Source organism: Sebastes fasciatus, chromosome 20, assembly GCF_043250625.1.
Source record: "Sebastes fasciatus isolate fSebFas1 chromosome 20, fSebFas1.pri, whole genome shotgun sequence".
Lineage (NCBI taxonomy): Eukaryota > Metazoa > Chordata > Actinopteri > Perciformes > Sebastidae > Sebastes > Sebastes fasciatus.
Window position 1 is genome coordinate 15,523,606 of NC_133814.1, and position 23,214 is coordinate 15,546,819.

The 23,214-nt window shown below is 42.8% G+C and overlaps 1 protein-coding gene across 1 annotated transcript in view; it reads right to left on the reverse strand.

Moving 5' to 3' along the window:
• The window catches only part of nrg3b (neuregulin 3b), a 223,356-nt gene extending 201,015 nt beyond the window's left edge, over positions 1–22,341 (reverse strand). Inside the window, exon 1 of the mRNA XM_074619002.1 lies at positions 19,943–22,341. Within this exon, the coding sequence (XP_074475103.1) occupies positions 19,943–20,786 (844 nt within the window). The 5' untranslated portion in view covers positions 20,787–22,341. The remainder of the gene's footprint in view (positions 1–19,942) is intronic.
• Positions 22,342–23,214: the final 873 nt, after the last annotated feature.

Here is a 23,214-nt window from a genome sequence, read left to right on the forward strand (position 1 = left end):
TGCACAGATGGACAGACAGATAAGCCCCCCCACCACACACACACACACGCACGCACACACACACACAACACACACTATTCATTTAGATTTGTCTCTTGCTGATCTACCACTCCCTGTCACAATGAGTAGACAGAGAAGCTTTGGACGGGGAAATCTACCCCTCAGCAAAAACACATTCATGCTTCTAGCCAGAGAGGAAGAAGACATAAGAAGAGGAGAAAGCAAGGCCCACTTCTCTGAGCCAGAGAGAGAGAGAGAGAGAGAGAGAGAGAGAGAGAGAGGGAAGAAAGAGCAAGAGAGCAGTAATACGTTTTCATCTGAAATATTAAAGCCACTGCATTAATCTGTCTTCCCTCTCCCCGGGGTGCTGGTGAAGGCTCTCGCTGTCCTAGAGTTCCCTGGAAAAAGGACAGAGGCTGGCTATCTCACCTCCTCCCTCTCTACAGGCCAGCGTCGGGCTCTCCACCTCTCCTCTCATACTGTAATGGCCATTTAAGTGTTTGTGTGGGAGTGGGCTGTGTGCTGGAGGTTTTTCTGAAATGGCCGCTATGAGCTGCGAGCACTGTCTGGCCAAATTTTGAAAACAAGGCTTAATTATTTTCTATATTTTTCCACATTTATTCCCACATATTTCAAAGTAAGATAAATGATTAGTGGACTAATCTGACTGACAGAAAATGAACTGAATTTGAATTTATAGTCATTTGTCTTACAAACATTTGCTGATTTAAGCCTCTATGAATAGTGGAGTAATCAATAAGGCGATAGTAGGGCTGTCCCGAATACCATTTTTTGGGCTGCACTACTGTACACACTTGCACCTCTACACGTAACAAACAGTGATAACTGTCTGAGAATAACTTATAATAGTTAATGTTGAATGTGAATAATGATTTTATTGCTTATTTCAAGGGCTATTTTGGGGATTTATACATTATTATTACATACATTACATACTCACATATGTAATAACGAAGCATTCGCATACTGATTTGGAGGTCGAAGCTTCGAAGCATTCGGGTCAGCCTTAGTCGATAGCCAGAAATAGTGAAAAAAAATGCTCCACATTCTCTGGTGAATGAAAAATGTTGAGAAATATTTGGGAAGCTGTGATGGACATTTTTTTTTTTTACTATTTTCTGACATTAATCAAAAAAATGATGGTAAATTTCACTATTTTTTTGACAATTTTGACGAAACAAAAGATTAACCATTCAAAAAAAGAATTGATAGCTTCAGCCCAGGTTAAATAGCTAAGTAAGTAAGTGCAGTTTCCTGATTGAGACATCAAAGCTGATGTGGTGGCAATTTTAACCTCAAATGGACACAGCGAGGTGGTTAGTTTTTAACATCCATCATAAAAAAAGGCAGCTGCTAATGAGCTGTCCGGGTCCATCAAAGCCTTGGAGCTTTTAACACCTCCTCTAAATGTTCTGCTGGCACCTCATGAAGGTGGTGGCACCCATCTAGCCTTTATCTAGGCCACCAGATCCACAGCTGGACCCATCTGGCCTTGCTATCTCCTCTCTCTCTCTGTCTCCCCACGTACACGCATGATATCCATCAAATACACACACACACACCAGCTGTTGTGGATTACCAAAGAACAAGAGCGGGTGTATTTTCTGACTTATGGCCAGTGTTTGATGGCGTTGCCCTGATTGTGACCCACCACAAAAGCACCAGCTTGCTTATTAATACAGATAACAATACTGCATGCTTTGCTTTTAGATGCACACTACTGTGTACAAATGGATAAAACATAAATGCTTTAAAAGTGACTTCCGGGTGAATGATAGGTGAATTTTAAATCAAATCCACAGGCTTTGGCTGCATGCTACAAAAAGCATATCATGATTGTGTTGAGGGACGTTGCTGTTTGTGGCTCCAAAGTCCGACAACTTAAAACTCTCCCGATCCCTCAGCCGAAAAGGAACCCCATGAATAATGCCTTGTGCTTTACTTTCTCGTCTGATCAAGCCTCGACGTGGCCACTCGAAATGTGGGTTCTTTTAATCAAGCCGATTTCCGCTTCTGAGAAACAGGAAATCTGTCCGCTCTCACCTTCATCTATCTTAACTTCCCCTCCATACATTGATCTTACACACTGACCCTCCAATCTTTCCACCGCCCGATCTCAGCTTAATCTTCATTATTCTCTGTAATGCCACAGACTCGTTCTGGCTGGAGTGTCAGCTTTATCTTTAGTAACCCCCCACCCCCCACAACTCCGCCTGTCCCATACCACCCTCAAGCCAGACTCAGACTACAGGAGTTTTTGGGCCGAATTATCCCTGATTCACTCCCGACAATCGGAGGAGAAATCTAGTCTGGGACCTTGGTTGGTACCAATGTTCAACCCAGATTATCTGGTAATGTGAGGGGTTTACAGACCCAATCTTTAACCTCCTGAACTGTTCGCAAACATGTTTGATATTTAAAAGTTAATATCTGGATTAGTACTTAGGTTAGTACTTTCCAAACGTGACCACAACTGCAAGTAAAGTGCTCAAGGGATGACGTATTTTTGTAGGCCAACCAGTAAGTTAGCATCACCCTGGTTCACTCACCAATGGGATTTTTCCATTGGATTATTGCAGAAAATAAACTCTGTGGCCAACAAATATTTATTTATCATACTTAATGCCCTTGAGGGTAACGTTAGCTAGCATACTACTGATGGCAGATATTAAAACTGACAGTAAAAATCTCACCTCCAGTTCTCAATGAAGAATAGACAACCCGCGTCTCCCCAACCATTTCTCATCCTGACATGTCTGTCAACAATGTTTGACATCGTCTCACCACGTCAGTCTCTGTTTTGTTTACATCATCTTCCCCGTGAGATCACTTTAGATCCCATGAGATCACGTGAAGTGGTGCGTTGCTCCCTCTGGCAAAAATAATCTTAATAATATCTTGTAGAGTTAGTTTCAAATCTTGTAGTGTGTACATGTTGGAGATTAGAGAGAAGATCATCTGTGAAGTTTTCTCCTCATGTGCATGTTTGCAACCCGATTTCATAATCGGTTAGGATTTTAAAACTCCTGCGGTCTGAGCCCAGCTTTACCCCGACACACACACACTCCCGAAATCTCAGAGGGAGTGCAGTCCTTTTGTAAAACAGACGTTTTAGGCGTAACAACATGCAAAATAGTCACTTGGGTAACAGGCTGAGGCTTTAAAGCTTAAGTTACTATGAGGGGGAGAAGGGTGAAACCGACGGACTGAGGCAGCCCCGCCAATTGCTTTCCCCGCAACCGCAATAAAATATTCCATCATATCCCTGAAGCATCCCTGACTCCAGCTGGGATCAAAGAGTCTACTTGACAACGGCGGTGTCTCGCTCGCACCGTGACCGAACCCTTCATTCCGTTCCATTAATAGCAATCACGGAAACTAGATAATGGGGTTTGGTGTTCCCATTTCCTCAGTTAAGTACAGGTACATAACAAGAGAAGACAAGTGTTGAATCAGATACCGCAGTAAAACAGCGTAACCTCGCCACTGTTTGTGTACAAGGGCCCAATATGCATCATTTTGCTGCATGCACACTATTCAAAAGATCAAAACAGATTCCGCATCTCGCTCTGGTTGTATTCCTTTCAGGCTGTCTGTGACAGGTGTTTTATGGGGAGGAGCGCTGTTGTTGTGGATGTCCTATCAATGATTCAATGCAGCACATCAGATGGAAGGGGAGACGGAGAGAAAGATGTCTCTGCCTGGATGTACGGGGGGAACTTTCAATATATAATTCACTGAGTTGTCTGACAGGTTGGGTGTGAATGTGATGGATGCTTTTTCAGCCTCGTAGAGATTCAGTGCTCCTCAACCTTGGATCTCTTAGGCCACTTTGAGCATGAACTACACCGCCAAATGTCCTTTTATGATTTTTTTTTTTTTATCCTTACATCATGCTACTGAAGAGCTGCAGAACGCCACACACGCACACGAAGCGCACATCAAACAGGTGCGTCGCACTCACACATTTATACGTAACCATAATTGACAACCGGCTCCTCTGTTTAGCTCAGAAGCACAGCGGGCTATGTACAGTAACTCTCCACTTGCGCGAGCTCAATCAACTCCTCATGAGTAATCAAACATCCATGAGAGGCATGAGCAATAAAACATCTGGTACTCTTAAATCCGAGGATAAAATAATATTCAGCACCGGCAAGCTGTTCCCATGCAGCCTTTGTTCTGCCACTATATATCAGCAATTGTGTTTACTCAAATAGAAAAGGGTGCTTGACGTAGTTGAAATGAAATAAATGTCATTCCTGTCCACTCGGTTTTCTGATAAAAGGCAACTGTGCAAAGCTACAGTCCAAAGCACGTGTGTGTGTGTGTATGTTTGTGTTAATCGGCAAGCTCGGGCAACAAATCCATAGAACAGAGCCCATGTAAGATGGCAGATTAGGGGGAATATGAAACACACTCTGGAGTGAGCGCTAGGCAAGGGCTTTTGTCTTGTTATCTTTGGGAGTGAGTTGACATTATCCCCATGGATAAGGTTTTACCATGCATGGATTACCACATGAGACAAGCTGCGCGCACCCCCAGGAAAATAACATGAGAGGACCTTAGTCGATCCCAGTCTTCATCTCCCTCTCCACTCCCACTCCCGCACTCACTATTCATCAATTCCATGATCAGCACACCTGGGGCTTCTGACACAATGTTTGAAAAGGATGGCATCTGCTGGAACTTCACTAGGGGGCAATAGGTCATCTTTCTTTCTCCTTCTGTTGAGTAGTTGGGAACACATAAACTTAAAAAAACGAAAGTATATACAACTATATAAATGTTTTATTGATAACAATTAGGGCTGTCAACATTAACGTGATAATAATAACTTAAAACTGCCACTAATTTCTTTAACGCATTAATGCAATTGATCTTTCGTAGGTTGTATCGGGCTCAGTTTTAAAGCTACAGTGAAAATACTGACATCATACGAAACTACAAAAACCTACTAGCTTGTCGCCAAGGAGCCAAAATAACGCTGCAAAGTTACGCTACATTTTGGTGAGGAAAAAGAGTCATGGCCATTTTCAAAGGGGTCCCTTGACCTCTGACCTCAAGATACATGAATGAAAATGGGTTTTCTGGGTACCCATGAGTGTCCCCTTTACAGACATGCCCACTTTATGATAATCACATGCAGTTTGAGGCGAGTCATAGTCAAGTCAGCACACTAACAGCTGTTGTTGCCTGTTGGGCTTGGGTTTGCCATGTTATGATTTGAGCATATGTTTTATGCTAAATGCAGTACCTGTGAGGGTTTCTGGACAATATTTGTCATTGTCTTGTGTTGTTAATTGATTTCCAATAATAAATATATACAGATATTTGCATAAAGCAAACATATTTGCCCACTCCCATGTTGATAAGAGTATTAAAATACTTTTAAAAAATCTCTCTTTAAGGTATATTTTGAACAGAACAAAAAAATGTGTGATTAATTTGAGATTAATTGCGATTAACTATGATCAATCGTGTGATTAATCGTGATTTTAATCAATTGATATCCCTAATAACAATACATTAGCACCCTACAATACATCAAAATAGTGTGAGTTAAAGTAATATAATACTAAAAAGACGTGCAGAGGCATGCAAACGTTTTAAAGAATAGTTGAAAGCCAACTGAAATAGACAAGTCTTTTAAGCTCTCAGTGAAGCTGTCTGCTTATTATCTATGGGAATGGTATTCCACAGTTTTGGGAGCAGAGTTTAAGAAAGCTCCATTTTGTTTTCTTCTGCTTCTCAGCATCTAACAAATCAGCAGTGGAGGATCAGACTGACCGTGGACTAAACACAAAACAACACAGGATCGACAATACGGGCCGGTGCTCAGCCACTTAAAGCTTTATGTACATTTAAAAGTACTTTAAAGTTAGGTCCTAATGACACATGGAGCCAGTGTTCTTCAAAATATGCTGCGCTGTGTTAAAATAGCTCCATCACTCCATTTGAATGATAGGCTCTCTCTTTTTAGTTTTAATCAGACGACTAGCAGCAGGATGTTGAATATTCTGGAGACTCTTAATAGACTTTTAAGGAAGGCGAGAAGAGCATGTTACCAAGGCAGCGTCCTTGACATAAGAGAGATGAGATATATGCACAAAACAGAACCACAACTGAAACATTATTGGAGACAGTATTACAGTAAGTCTATGATATCACAAAGTTGTTAATCCTTTTAAAGACAATGTTTCCTAGTATATTTTTTTATAAAACGAATGTTTGAAATGGGAAAGAGGTACTTGCTTTTTTTTTAGGAGTCTTAACAACAGCAGTTTTGAAAGAGTCCCATTCTCAAGGGATGTGTTTTGATTTTTCAGGACATCCGGAGACGTTGTTAAAGTCATGCTTCTAAAAAATCTAGTGGGAATGCAGCACATGGAAGATTTGCTCTCAGTTAAAAACCAGTAGGCAACATCTGGGTCTGAAAAGTGAAGCCAATGCAGAAGTGTCTTGAACTTGCATTATTTCTAATAGCCAGCAGGGGGCGACTCCTCTGGTTGCAAAAAGAAGTCAGATTGTATAGAAGTCTATTAGAAAATTACCCTACTTCTCACTTGATTTATTACCTCAGTAAGCATTGTAAACATAGAATAGAATAGCCTCTGGTGTCATTGCACTATACAACGAAAATGGGGTGCCAAAACTGAAGGTGCATTTGCAATAAAACCAAGAATAAAAATACATAAAAACCAAAATAAATAATAATAATAATAAAATAAATTAAAAAAGAACACTTAGGTCATAACAGAATGAATGATGTCACAGTAAATAAATCAGGATGAGGTAATAAATAATTTGCACATTTTAGATTGTTGCGGATTCGTTAATATTGCACATGTCTTTGACAGCTGAGGGAAGTTAGTGGCTCATATGGTTGTTGAGTGTCCTGATAGCCCACGGATAAAAGCTGTCTTTCAGTCTGTTCTTTCTGCTGTTGATGCTCCTGTTTCTCCTACCAGAGGGCAGCAGGCTGAGCAGGTGGTGTCCGGTGTGGAGGTGGTCATTGAACACGAGTTTATTGTCTCAATCGCTAGTTTCAAGTCTTCTTCAATACAGCATGATGTTCATTTAGTGAATTATAGTCCCATTTAGAGTCAAATAGACCATAAAGCAGGGGATGCTTTAGGACGTGGCTACCTAGTGATTGACAGGTCGCTACCACAGCGTTGCCTGGGAGTTGTCTGCGTCTTTGTCTCACAGCTTTAACCCTTTCACAGTGTGTTTTCTGTTCATGAAAAATTGTAGTCGCCTAAAATGTCTTATTCAGTGTTTGGTTGTACTTGGCTCCACCCTCTTGTGTCATTGCAATACACAGTCTATTGTTAGAAGAACAAAAAAAAGAGTTCTGAGGTAGGAAAATGTGTCATAAATTTCTGCATTTTGAAGAAGTGAATACAGATATCGTCTTTTATTTCTAAGAATTGACTTTATTGTTTGAAAAATTCGCTAATTCCTTCATTTGTGCATTTGAAGCACAACATATTACCATTATGTAATGCTTTAGAAAATAACTGCTGAATTGGATAATCCATTTGCGATCCAATTTGACATTTACAGTAAGTAATAAAAAGATGTGAACGGTCATGATTATGTAAGGCATTGAGGTGTCATGGAAAGCAATGACTAAGCATGTAACACCTATGCAACTTTAAGGTTCAGTGTAATATGGAGGAACTGAAGGATTTCAGAGGCCTATCTGCAAAAAAGCATCACAATTCGTAATAACAATGAAATAGTCTTGGTTCCTTATCATAATTTCCTTGGGAATTCTTCTGCAGGGAGTGATGACAGTAGGTAATATGGAATGATGAATGATACTCTTATCTCTTCCGGTGCACTCCTAAGATAAGAGCTCTCATTGGCCGCTATTCATATTGTCAGCGGTGTGTGAGGTGAATGAAAGCAACCCACAAAGAAGAACTGAGAGCAAAGAGAGAGGCAAGAGTGGGCCTTAAAATAGAGGACAGGAGGAGGAGAGTTAAAAAAAGGAGAAACTAAGTATAGAGGCATGAATGATAGTGGGAGGGAGGCGAGAGAGAGAGAGAGCGAGAGAGAGGTGACCTCCATCTCCACCTCCACCTCCACACGCCACAACAAGCCTCTCCATCTCAACCGGGGCACCATGGCACATTTCCCGTCACTGGGGGTGGCAGCAGGCCACACATTGCAGTGAATCAATCCGACTGCTGCAACCTCCGCAATCCACACTTCTCCTGCAGGCTCGTCATGTACCCAGATGCTATGTGCGAAGCAGCGCTAGTGAGAAATCATGTTCCACATGCCGAGCATACCTCGGTTTTTGAAGTCGTGACTTCAGTATCTCTCCTTGTTGTATAAAGCGAGGTTTATAAATACAGAAAAGGTATGGAGGAATTGATGCAAAACGGTCTAAGTGACACTTTACAACTTATTTGCATGCCAACAGGACGGGTGCACGTTTGAAGTTAACAACGTAGCAGACAATTTAACATTAACAGAAACTAAAAAACATTATATATCACACGTTTTAAAATCTTACGCATGGTGCTCTCCATTTATAACCCCCTCATACAGCTTTTAAAATGTTGCTTTAAAAGGGTATGCAGCCCATAAATATGTTTTTATAATGGTTAATGAAGGCTTTATGCGGCCACCACAGCTGTAATCCCTCCAAAATGGGACCATATATCCAACTGAATAGGGAAGGACTCAAGCCCCATAATACCTAAATCACACATGGCACTGCAGTTGTGTTGCCACTTGCAGTCCCTTGGACACAAAAAAAATTGGCTGTTATTAGATTCATCGCATCCCACCAAAACCTGCCTCAAAGCCACACGTCCCCCCCCCCCCGCCACCCCTCTACCTCCAGCTCCCATCCCTTTCCTTTCCTTTCCGCGTTATTCGTTTGCAAATTGATAACGGAACCAGAGACCCCGCAGGGTCCGTAATTCAATATTGGGATCTAACAGTCTCAGATCAGATATGATGGACTGTAATCCTCTCTGCGCTGCCACAGCCACATGCACCACTATATCTCAGTGCCCCTTGAGCTATCAGCAAGTCACTGCGTTTTTTCTGCACATGAATGAATGAGCGGATGAATGAATGAATGAATGAATGAATGGCTGGTGGTTTGACGTATTAGAAGCAGGCCAATACTAAGTACCCATACCTAAAATGCAAGAAAGCACTGTGGCAGACTTGTGGGTAAGTAGGCATGACAGCATGTGATTAAAATGAGTGAGTTAGTGAATACTCCCCCAGCACGCACACACACACACACCGCCACCACCACCACTAAACCCAGTCTTTAAAATTGTTCTCTACTCTCCATTTCTTCCAATTTGAAAAGATGTAAAGCGGGGGAGTCATGTTCAGAGACAATAATGATCCCACTGTTTACTTTCAATTAGGATTATTTCTTTCCTTAGGCTGAGTACACCTTTATTTCTCTAAGGAAACATTAGTAACCATTAACTCCGTGGGAGAGGCTTTTTGCCGCATTTATGAAAAGAGATGAGCAAAAAAGAAGTCGAAAAATCATAACTTTTACTGATTACGTGTCCAGGGACTTCTAATATTATGAAAGGCCATATATGACTATTGGTGCCTTTGCCTCTGAAAGACAGCCTGTGGAGGCCGACTATCGTACAGTAACATCTAGAGATGCACTGATCGATCCGCCAGCTGTCAGCTGATCGGCCATGACTGGTGACCGGCCCATCTGTCTCATATATCTGACTTTTTGCTGGCCAAATTTGTGGCAGCTGCAGCACACAGTACACACACACACACCCACACGACATGTCGTCGCTGTAGACGTTCTCCAGCATGAGTGAAGAAGACATAAAGCTCGCAATTTTTAACACCTGCAAGTCTAAAAAAACATTTGGAACAACTAACTATTTCATTGTGGACATACAATTGAATTTCAATTTTCCATGAAAGAAATGTTACAAAAACGTTTGTGTATGCTTTCAGTTATAGTTCTTAGAAAGAAAATCGGAATCGGAACATAATTAATGTTAAAAAAAACGCTTTACTTTTCTCAAACCGACTGTTGGGATTGGTCAACTGAACCAAACTCTTCAGACACCGCTCCAGCTCCGCTCTAACTAGTTTTGGTTGAGGGCGTGCAAAACTAGCCTCTAGGCAGGTATTATGCAAATGTGTTACTTGGTGACATCACAACGTTACAGAAGAAAAGGCGGGTGTTACAGAGCAGTGTTTCTGTGAGGGAGACTAACTCCCTTTGCCGTGGACTTTGGGATTTGTAACTTTGCAGACATTTTACATGGACAAAAAACTACACTATATAACACACTAAAGGAAAGGGAAGAAGTATAAAATCAAGATTCGTAATTGGCCAAAAAAAATGCAATCGGTGCATCTCCAGTAAAATCCTATATAATGTTTCTGCCATTAGCCCACTGAGCATGGGACATCTCAAGCACTTTATAAAAGGGAAGCTTCATCAATTATTCACACTTCCGGCAACACACATTCCACATGTTTCTCTTCCCATACATTAATATTTCAGCCCCTACCACCTCCCCAATCCCTACCTCTTCTTCTCTCTGCCACCTCCCGGTGGACATTTTGTCTACATAAATCACGCAGTGACATTAAGAAGCCCTAAGATGGCCTCAGTCAGTACTTAAGAACGCAAGCTTCTCCACCAAGAATCTACGAGTCCCCTGACTGCTGCCTGAGAGTCAAATGTCACTCCGAAGCATCGGATAAACTCCAAAAGATATCTATTTACAGCAGCAACACAAAGTTTTACTGGCATGCCTGCATGTGCACACAGTACATGGAATGTAATGGACACCTTATTTGTAATATTAGACAGAAGTGGCCGTATAATGAATGACTACAAGAGATTTACAATAAAATAGAGTTCAGATTAGTTGTTTGAGATTGGTGGTGAGATTCTTGCGGGGAACTTTTGTTTACTAAGCCAATTTCCCGCAGGAAGCACTCAGTCCCAAGGCTTTTAGCACCCCTAATGAGCCCTGAATGTTCCAGGTTACAAAAATGTCAAGGTTAGGGTTAGTGTCATGGTTGTGGTTATGGTGAGGGTCTGACAATTCAAATGAACGAGGCGGAATATGTACACAGCCTGAGAGGAAGTGTTGCCGAAGAGGCTCAACTCAAGGATCAAATGTCCCTTGTGTGAGGGACAATGGCATGGAACAACAATCCAAGGCTACAATCTCGGATGTTACACGGTGGACTCCGTACTGGACCGCTGAGCCAATATGACACATTTCGGTAGCAGTTTCACCCTCGTGTGTCCAAACCATCAGCGTTATGCTCATGTTTACCTGTCAGTGCTAGCTTGTTTCACTCTAGCGTGCACTCAACAGCATTATGCATTGTGGTAATGAATGATGAGTACTGGACAAAGAGCAAAGATGTACAACACTGGATCTCTTGTTGCACAGTGATTTAAAGCTGCAACTAATAATTATATTATTATTATGTGACTATTATTTTCTCAATGAATCGATTAATCATTTATACCTTAAAAAAATGCCCAGTATAATTTCCTAGAGCCCAATGACATACTCAGATTGCTTGTTTTCTGACCAAAACATTCAATTTGCGGTTATGTCACAAAGAATATGACATTAAATCCACACATTCGCGAGGGTGGAAAAAAAGAATGATTCCCAATTTAGCTTTAAAAATGACCGAAACGATTTATCGATTATGAAAATAGTTGCAGATTAATTTCCTGTTGAGTGACGGATCGATTCGGCTCGGGCTTCAACTAACCATTATTTTCAATGTTGATTAATCGATTAGTTGTTTGGTCTATAAAATGTCAGAAAATTGGTCCATAACTTTTGTCCAATACTCATAAATATTCAGTTTACTGGCATAGAGGAGTAAAGGAACCAGAAAATATTCACATTTAAGAAGCTGGAATCAGAGAATTTGTCAGAGAACAATGTCTAAAACATAGCACAGTATTCCATAGATACACACTCCCACACACGCCTATGGTGCCCATAAAATGTATATATAATGAATATTATAACATAATGCACTGATAATCTACACTGATTTACATAGCCTGCTGATTCCGTTCTGTATAGGATACATCACGGAGATATCGTGGTGACAGACTTGAACTGAAAGACTTGAAAATTCAAATATGGATACCTTGAGGGCAATCTGCATAAAAATGAGCGAGATAATAATAGAGCGGGTAGAATGGTGGTCTGAGATATGCAAAATGTCTGGCCGAGCCTCATTCACTCAACTGTGATGAGTATATGCCTTTACCTTGCAGCTGGAGCCTTACTTCTGGAGCATGCTCTCATGGTTTTTGACAGTCTTCGCCCCAACAAATTCATTTTTTTCCTTTTGTATCCAACACGCCCTATTTCTGTCCTTCTGCTCTCTCTCTCTCTCTCTGAGCCCTCCTTACTTCGGGCCCTCTCCCTCCCTCCCTCTTCCTTATTGATTCAGTGAGGTTCAGTGGGTAGAGCACGGCACTAGCAATAGAAAGGGCATGGGATCAATTCCCACAAAATTCCAAGCATTCGCCGGGGTGTCACTCTGGGATAATTTGTCCGCAGGCTTACCCCACTGCATACACTGATGTATTCTGCCTCGTAATTGGTGCCCATCCGTGTCAAGTGTCTCTGCTAGCTAGAGGTTCGGGGTCAGCACAGCAGAATGCTGCATAGTTTCATTAATTTGCATGTGGAGTATATACGCACATCATTTACTGTCTGATGAATCTCAGCTATGCCAATATTATTCTTTCTTTTTTTAAGAAATCTGTCTGATTAATTGGGAAAAGAACCAAAGCTCTTTGTTTTGAGATTGTAATTGTACATTTTTGTGCACTATAGAAACGCTAATAGGACTGCCTAACTTAGGTCTTGCTCTATCAGTCTCACATCAAATTTACTTTCAAAATGAACAGTTACAAATCAAAGTTTTACTACATTATGGGTCGTATCCCCTCGGTTTCGTCGTTGTCTGTTCTCACACTCGTAGCTCTGCCGGGTGGCTGGAAGTCCCTGTCATACCGGAGAGCAGCATTTATGCTTTGTTTGTTTACAGTTTCTTTGTGAACTTCACGATAGTTGTGGAGAACAAAATAAGCATATAAATTTATGCCCATCGCCCTCCTGAAAGCCTCAAACCATGCCTTCATACGTCCACTCCGTAGGGCTGATAACGCCGCTGGACACACCGCTCACAAATCGCTCGCAAATCGCTTGAATAATAGCTTGCCTCCTGCGCATGCAGGCAGTAATAACATTACAAAATTCAGAATTTAGCTGCACGACAGCCGCTAGCAAGGACAACAATGTCAACAACGCCTGTAATTCGTTTTCCAAGTTGAATTAAACACTAGTAGGGCATTGTTGTTGCTCATGCCTCCTCCAGCAATGCTAATATCAATTTCTATTTCTGGTATCATTACATTAAAACAAGCATATTACTGAAATCCCTATTCATTTAAAAAAATTAAGCTTCTTTATAGCCGCTTAAATTACCTTTTGACATACAGTGGCCACAATAGACAGATTTGCATGGCCCTCGTGTTACACAGGTATTTCCTAAGAGCACAACTGTATGTATTGTGACTGGCAGCCCCTAGCACCGGCTCCACTGCTATTACTCAGTGTGTTAGCATCAAATTGCTGCGTTGAGTTTCTCTTCTGAGCCTTACAACAAGAGACGATCTGCAAGTCACATGCTGAGACGGAGAAAAAAACAGCTTGGGTTCAAATGTTCTTTAATAACTGGTAAAAAAAAAAAGCAGAGGCACAAGAACCCGCTTCCCAACTAGGAAGATATTCGTAAATCGGTGCAGCTGCTCACACACACACTGTGCCGGAGCGGCCCTGCTCGGGCCGGCCTCGACGAACAAGCAGAGCGTGTCTCAGGAGAGACAGAGGGGCCTCAGAGGCAGCCTGGCAAATCTGAGCCTGACCTCCCTGGAGAGAGAGAGAGGGAGGCAAACTGGATTTATATCTTTGTTTTTAATCCCCCTTACACGCCTCAGGTCTTTTGGGGCGAGTAAACAAATTCTTCTATTGTTTTTTACTTCTGTGATTATGAGTGTCCTGCAGTATTGTTATACTACATGGTACAAGAATTTGTCAACTACTTTAAAGTCAAAACTGCTCCAACAAATGAAAATCTGCTCAAAGATTGTTGGTCAACCCCTTGAGAAACTCTATGAATCAGCCTATCATAATAACATCTTAAGGCTGGCTAACAACATCGTCTCTAACCCCAATCATGTTTTGAACAGTGAATATCAACTGTTACCATCGAATCGGAGATACAGGGTTCCACGATTTAATAAGGTTAGACTGAAGCACTCTTTTTTGCATCAGTCAATCCTTAAACTAAATATGGAGCCTAATCCCAGATCAAATGTGCGTTAAAGGGCCCTGAATATTGTCTTCTGTGATTGTAATGTTTAAATGTTTGTATCCTTGTTTATTGTCTTTGTCCTTTCTGTGATGTTGCAAACGGAGCTGCTGTTATGCAAAACAAATTTCAGACCTGTCTGACAATAAAGTATAAAGTAAGTAAGTAAGTACAGTAGTACTTTGTGCCGGCTTAATGTATAGTCAGGAAAAAACAAATAACAACAAAAAAAAAAAAAAAACAGGAGCTTGTGTGTCAGGAAAAACATCTATTTCTGTTCTTTTTCTCTGTGACTATGTCGCTCTCTTGTGTTTTCCTATCTGAAATAAAAAATGTGGCACAATATCCAACTGGCTTTTGGCTCCGTAGCTATGCTGCTTGCCTGTTATTCGTCACAGCCCCAGTGTTCAGTTTGACATTGGCCTCTTGTTAAGCTGTTTTCTGTTTTGGGAGGGAGTTTATTTTTGCCCCGACCAATCACTGTAACTGAAGTATCCATCTACTCGACGTCATTTACAGGCGACACACAGAATCTGCTAGAAAGTCAGCTTTAGCATGCTGATCGAATTATGTTAATTGATTTTACGGGACAGAGAAATGAGAACAAAACTTCTGTTCACTTTAGAAAACCTTTGCACAAGTAGTTCCAAGATGTAGGACTAACTATAAGTACCGAATCCTCCTCCATCCATTTTCTTAATTACCAAAGGAGCCAACTGATAAATTAAACCCACGAGGATGACAGCCACAACACTTTTTCATCTTTTTAAAAAAAAAAAATGCCTTCACTGCACAGCTGTTCTGGTTTAATGGGCTGTTGTTTCAGTCAGTTGATTTACAGAAGGCGTGATAGCGGTGTCTGGCTCGCACACAGATGACAGAATGAGTCCCCACCAACTGGGCGAAACGGCCATTGATTCAATTGAAGAGCAGCACCAGACCTTTTGAATCGCTTGACAAAAATTTCAATGTGGCTGGCGATTCACAAGTCTTGAATCAGGCTAGTGAGATGTGCGCGGAATTACAACCACACTTCACTAAGGAAGATCCCTCACAAGCGAGAGGAGAGTGGAATCGGGCCCCGAGCCAACGCAGCGTCCATGGTTTCCCCAACAGGCATTCATTGTGCTTCTGCTCCATTCCGTTATTTCCTTCCTTATGAGCCAAAGGGGCTTGTATGTAGAGAACGGAGTCGGATACATAATGGCCTCGGATACAGAAAAAGAAATGATAGATTCATGAGTAAGGGAACACACGTGCTTCGTGCTCGTCTTTGTGTTCACAAGTGTGCCAGTTTTTTTCTGCGTCCGCCCATATGCTCATGAATGTGAAGCTGAGGAGCTAACATATAAAAGGGAAGACAGGAAGCACAAAAGCAAAAAGCAAAAATAGATGGAGGAATACAATGACAATGAGAGCGGACACAATAAGGGGAAAGAGGGAGTGTGAGGGAGAACGAGGACGGGAAAAAAAGACAAAAGGAGAAGGTAAAATATGTCATTATCCCCAACGGACAGAGCTTGTCTTTCTTCCAGGACACAGAGATCCATTTAGATCTCCACCAAACAGCGGGTGCAATAGCAATGAGTACAGAGGAAAAAAATGTAACTGCCTCCTATATGCAGTCCAGCTTATGTGAAACCTGAGAACCATACAGTATAACTGCATTAGCACACAGTTTAACATAAAATATGAGATCACTTGGCTGTGGGTAAAGACAAATGCACCTGCAGCCATGTTTTACACAGCGTTTCATCATCAGCCAAGACGTTTTATGTGTATCTTTACACTTTAAATACGCTGCATTGCACGACTCTACAAGCTCGATACATGCACGCTTTAGAAAGAAGCTGTATTCCCAAAACTCTGGAGTTAGCTCCATAAAAGGGAATGTTTTGCCCTGAAGAATACCATGTTAGTGTTTTTTGCATCAAACATAACACATAAGTGCTGTACACAAGGGTTATGTGAATGAATATAAACAGCACAGAGCTCGTGTAAATTGATGTAATAAGCAGTAAAAAGAGAACGCTTCAATATTTTCACCAGTAGCAACAATGTCAATACGAGGCACAGGGAGGAATAACATAGCAACAAGAAGATATTTAACACAAAGCGTAGCCTTGAGAGAATACGCAGTGACAGCAGTCCTCTCTGAACACTAACCGTTAAATCTTAGCCATGTTCCTTAAAGTTTTATTGTTGTTTGATACCTTGTAAATTCAAATTGTTCACAAATACTGGTATTGATGATAGTTTCTGAACATATGAACTATATAAATCAAAGGGTTTACAGCTGTGGTTCTGTACAAGGAGAGCTTTCCTGCAAAAGTTTAACAATAACACTACATCGGCAACTAACGATTATTGTCCTGGAACGTCTTGTTTTGTCCACAACTTCAAGATATTCAGTTTACTGTCATAGAAGAGTAAAGAAACCAGAAAATATCCAACTTTAAGAAGCTGGAATCAGAGAATTTTGACTTAATCGATTATCAAATTGTTGGTGGGTAATTTAATAGTCGGCAACCGATCGATTCGTCGTCACAGCTCTGAATAAGACCTTTAAAAACGGGTGAATGCAGCAAATTCAACTGTTGAATTCAATCTGTAATGACTTTTGTTGACATGCTTCTTCTGTTAGTCTGAAATTTATCTATCAAGAAACCTGAGGACTATACAAGGAATTCTAATATGTCTTGATAGGGAAGAAGTAACTTCTTAAACCTGCGGCTTTCTGCCACAGATGTCTATTCATACATATAACAATCAGCCCACAGTCAGCTGTGACAACAATTCATTCATGCGCAGACCAACGAGAATAGACCTGCAGCAATTTTACTACAAGGAGAGATTTTCAATAAAACATATTAGCGAAATGTCAACTGAAAAAGAGATCACTCTATCATATGCTGAGTGAGTTACTTCCCACTTGACATTCCCTACGAAATGGGTTTTTGCTTCCACAAGTTTTATCTTACAAAAAGAAAAATCGTAATATGTACATGCTATAAGAGTGATGAGAATCTTTTATGGATTCTTAACAATAGCTATAAGACTGCCATAACTTTCTGGTGAGGTACCCAGCTATTAAAATGACACTATTCATTGCTTTGAAGATATTAATGTTCTTTTTTTTTTAAGTAGCAGACAGAATCTATTTCTACAAATATCACTATTTTTGTAGCAAGGTTTTTTATCACCACAGAGCTTTAACAATGCTTGCTGCCATGGTGATGTTTTGGGGGCTGGGAGTTTATAGCTCTCATTAGTTTTTCTATATTCTACGCAAAATGGATTTGAAGGCTTACATTTTTAGGAACTGGTTTACATTTGGTAACATAGAGTTTATAAAAATATCGGCAACAATCTAAAACCATGTTTTGTTGCCTGTAGAGCGACACTTATGCCTGATATTTATTTACTAAAAGCAGGGATAAAGATGGGCGGAAATGTCAGCCCACTCAGTATGATGTCTACATAGGCTTGAGACTTATCAACAACATCAGCCTCCACTGAAAAGTACTTGTATATGTGACAGCTTTTATTAACTGAGGGCGGCTTTGGCTTTTGAAGGCAGTGCCCTTTCATAGTATACAGTACCAACAGATGTGTCCTGATGTTCACACAAGGGGGCCTGCCCGGTTTGGCAGCTTTCAGCTGTTTGGCAGCTCTTTGGCGAGTGACGTAACTGACTCTGGAGCAGTGGATTATGCTGCGGGAAGAGTCCGAGGACTGTCTATTGGCATTTCTATACTTCTGACACCATCGGAGTCCATTGTCGCCGGATGAATTCAAGCCGACCAAAGCCAATGTTCTCGCTCAATTGGGAAAACTACAAAGTTTAAGCTATTTTCTCCACAGCTTTTCAACTGCAAACAGAGTACATAATGGTTTAATATCCAATGTCCAGCCAGCCATGCTGAAAATACTTGTCCCGAGGTGAAGAAGGAGAAAATGATGTCACTTGATCACTGTTTGCCTGTGGAATCAATGCCATTGACGCTTTCCAACTGAAAAACGAGAGGCTATTATTTGGTCAACCGGAACAGCTGTCAAAACATATGATCCACGACAGAAAATGTGGAGAAATTAAGGTTTCAGTTTTCACATTAACGTTTTGTCATTGCCCTCGAGAGCACTTTGCTGAGAAAAAAACAAAACAGGAACCAGACAATTGCATAATTCCCTCCCATGTTAAATCCACTTAGCTCATATTCTTACCATGACATTTTGATCACAGTACTTTGGATCCCTTTGCATTGATGCAACTGTACGAAGCTATGGTGAATTATGCAACTGAATATACATGTGCTGAAAGTGAATCAAAGCTGCAAGATAATGTTCCAATATAGAAGATGGAGCCTGGAGTTCGAGAATACAAATTCTACATAGTCATGATTATACTCGCATCCTGCCCCACCCACATCTGAAAAACAATGCATTGTGATGTTAAAAACATGTCCCCTGTGGAATGAATAATCAGGAAGCCTTCCTTCTTTACACGATGCTAAATACGCAAAATTCACAGCTCTCCAGCTTTACACCCTATATCTCCCTCAAGCCCTTCCCTCACTTAGCCCACTCCATCTGCCATCTCTCTCCACTCACGGCTCCCACTCTCTGTTCCCCTGCTTTGTTATGCTTCCTGCATTTTCTTCCTTCCTCTTCTACTTTGTTGTTTGTCAAAGTATTTCCCCTCTTTTTCTCCATTTCCTACCTCATCTCTATCCACTTGCCCTTTGCAACCTTATTCTCATCCCTACATCCATCTACTTTCCCCTCTGAGCCTTATCTTTCTCTCTCTCTCTTTCTCTCTCTCCCTCTCAGTGTATCCCTGCAGTGTGAAAGCAGTACCTGCGACACTCTGCTCCCAGTATCCTCTGATCTAAATGAGATGTGTGGCCTTGCTATATCTGATTCCCTTAGACAGGAGGTGAGAGCTAACCTTTCTCCCACTTCGACACCTCACCGGCTCCTGTTATTTGTTTTCATAACACAAATATGCTGTCCTTGGTCACAGCACACATCACAAAGCTTTAACATCCCAACTCAAGCAGACAAAACACAATAAATTCAACTAGATGCAGCCATGTCTTTAATGGTACTTATACCAGTGTGTGTGGAAAAAAAACTCCTCTGGAGGTAAGATTCATATCGGATTAATGCACAAGTGAAAGATAAAGACGAGAGGGGTGAAAATACTGAGAATATCCCCTGATATCTGTCTGCGCTAATGAATACGATTAATGTTAAGCTGCTGGAGTATCCACTTTCCATGTGGATATAAAATGAAATAATTTATATTCTCAGAAGGTGAGTCATACCGAAGCATATCAGACAATTACCCAGGACGTACAGTTATATGTGATAACTGGCAGCTATAGTGGCATACCATGATTACTACTGTAAAGGCCCCGAAAAGAGCTCTTATGAAACACTCATCTCAAGTTCCATACATAACCTGACACAGCAGCACTCACTCGCACAGCTCCATAAACCCAAAAAGTGAACTTACGTGTTCGGAAGCGGTGGTGTGGGCGTGTGGACGGACCCTTGCCCGGGCGCCCGTGATTCCAGCGTGATGTGGGCTTGACTGGGCCTGCCGGCAGGGAGGTGGTTGGCTGCACCTTGGTGTTGGTCTTCACAGTAGTTGTAGTTGTTGTGGTGGTCGCCGCAGTGGTGACGGCGGCAGAAGTCTGCCCTGGCTTTGAGTTGGCGGCTCCGTTACGACCATTACTGCTGCTTCCTTTTCTAACAGTACTGCGAGGGGTGACCTCCTTACCACTGAGTGGCGGGGTGAGTCGTGTGGCGCGGGTGGTGGAGGTGGTGACCGCAGTCCCACTAATGCGGGTGCCGACGCGGTTGTGGAGGTGCGGGGCGCGATTGCCGTCCCCGTTGGCGGTGCTGCCGTTGGCCGAGTGGTTCGCCGGCGGCCCCGATCGAGTTCTTGGCGCTGGGGCCGTGCCGTCCGCAGCTAGCGGCGTTGTGGTCGACACCATCGCTGTGGTGGAGGCAGCTGAAGTAGTGGTGGCTGTGGAAATGTCGGGTCCCTTTGGCATGGCACTGGGTTTGGAGAGAAATATAGGGTCCTGTCCAATGCTACCTTTGGGATCCACCAGATCAGTGGGGACATAGTCTTGGACAGATCCCACAACAATCCATTTCAGCAGCATGAGACTGAGTCCCAGTCCCACAAAGCCCATTACCAGGGGCACGGCACACAGCCAGGTCTGCTGGCGAGGCCACACAGCACAGGGGCCGCAGCGGAGAGGGCCCGGGGCTCTGGGAGACGCCTGTTCAGCCCCTGGCTCCTCCAGCGTCATGGCCGCTAGGCTGCTTGCACCCGAACGCTCGCTCATCCTGCCGGAGCTGTTCGTCTCTTGGGGGGTGTTCAGGAGGTCAAACAGGTGGCCGAATGATACCAGGGCATGTACGAGGAAGGGGATGGGGTGCAGAAGAAATGCCGGGCATCTTAAGCATGTACCCACACAATACCTATAGCCTATATATCTACATGCACAAACATAAAAACACTAACTAATGCACAAGCACCCACAAACAGACACTCTATTACTAATTAAAAGCTGGCACAGCACTCAAATGCATACACACACACACATGCAAAATATAACCTACACTCCCTCTGGCGGACAACAAACCAAACACACACACACACAAATATGCACAAGAATATACACACTTCCTTTCACACGCAGGTTATGGGCAGGTGAGAGAGCGAAGCCTCGCTGTAGTTCAGCGCTAACGAAGCGATGATAAATCCCAGGATGCTTCACTCCCTTGTTAAAAAAAGCCGACGTAAAAAGAACGGAGAAGGGTATCGATCCGCTTCAGACTGGAGCTGTAAATCCATGTGCGTGTGTGCGTGTGTGCGTGTGTGCGTGCGTAGATCAACAACCCAGGCACCCTTCTCCACTCTCAATTTGGTTGATTATCGGCCGCATGAGGTCCTTAAAATGAGAATTGTTCCTGTATTCTCTTGGGTTTCATTGGAGTTAATTTGACCTTTTTCCACATGCATTAGAGAGCTTCCTCTTGCAGGTGTCAGTGTCGGCAAGTTTGCCTCTTAATAGCCCTCAGTTTTCCGTGCCCGGCCACCCTTTTTTGGTCGCTCCAGCTGTCGGTAATCCAGTGGGGGGAGAGAGCCGGTGAAACTAAACGAGGCAGGGCAGACGGGATCTGATGTGATCTGCCGGTGAGATGGGGTGGTGGTGCCCGGGGTAGCGGGCTAAATCCTGACTGATCCGGGTCCAATCTCCTATACGCCGACGACACCGCTCTGATTTTCCCAGAGTGACAGCCGTACGTCTCCAGAGCTGTCTGCCTGCGATGATAGATCCGGTTGTTGGTGGTGGGTGGAAAAAAAAGAAGCCTCTACGATTACCTTCGCTGCATTCCCACAGTGGTGCAAGCAGCAGAAAAAGGGAGATGGAGAGAAGAGAGAGGACGAAGGGAGGGTGGGAGGGGGCTGCTGCTCTGAAAAAATGATGCGGCGGCTGTTCTTGGAGGCTGCAGACTAGGGAGAGACAGAGAGGGAGAGAGAGAGAGAGAGGGCGGAGGGAGGGAGGGAGGCGGTGGGGGCTTGCTCAATCCGCGGTGAGTGATGTGGGTTTCACGGCTCCTATCCCATCCGGCGCTCTGCTCCCGTTCACCGCCGTCCTCAATACTCCAAAGTGACGACTAGTGCCTGCCCCATGTCTCCCCCCTAGACTCCGCGGGTGTAGGTGTGCGCTGACTCCCTTATCAGCTAAAAAGAAAGAAGAAATTCTGCTGGGTAGAAGAAGGTAGGTAGTGGGAAAACAAGAGAGAGAGAGAGAAGAGAGATGCGTGTTGGCTAAGCTCTGCAGCAGATGCAGATAGGAGGCAGAGGGAGGAGGCGGCAGGCAGCAACAGCAGCAGCGCACGGCGCACACACATGCGGCTTGGAGAGGAGAGGCGCTGCCATAGACACACCCCAGGGAGCGGTGAGAGAGGAAGGGAGGGGATGGAGAGGAGGAGGGAGGCGCCACCCCGATGTCTTCCACCAGTGGCACACGAGAGCAAACAAAACCAAACACCTGGCTCATAATTTATGGGCGAGTTAGAGCACTACTTCAACTTGATACTCCTGTGGGCAGTAGATGAATCCTTTATTTTACAGTTCACGAGGGACAGTGGAGCTTTGGGCGCACAGCCAGCCAGGTTTTATGGACAGTACGATATCAGCACATGAGTGAAAAACACACTCACAGTGGAAGCAAGGCTCGTTTTTTAATTAGCCAGACTTGGCATTTGTATTTATAAAAATAGTGACATAGCAAGCATGCATGGATAAAGCCTCTAAGGACACATACAGGTGCAATGCAATCAGCGAGTTACTGTATATGCACATGTGAAAACAGGAGCACTTCCATGAAATTCAGGTTGAAACCAACATTTTTAGAAGGTCTACCAGCCTGTTCTTATTCTCAGGGCGTAAAATATAAGTCACCCTTTAGCGTGGGTACGAGACGCGCCAGGCTTTCCATTTACTTTCCATTTACTACAATGTATTCACGTCAATATAAAAGCTGCAGGGAAAGTGTGCTGTGAGTGTGGTGATGTAGATTTAAAAGAAACAAACAGGGCAGACAGGAGGGGAGTAGGGGTGTAAGAAAATATCGAAAAAATCAAATATCGAGATATTATGTTTTGTGATACTGTATCGATTCTCAAAAACGCAGTATAGTTTACATGCAAAGATGAACTCAGTCAAAACTTTATTTCATTTTCATTTCAGATGCACCCTCT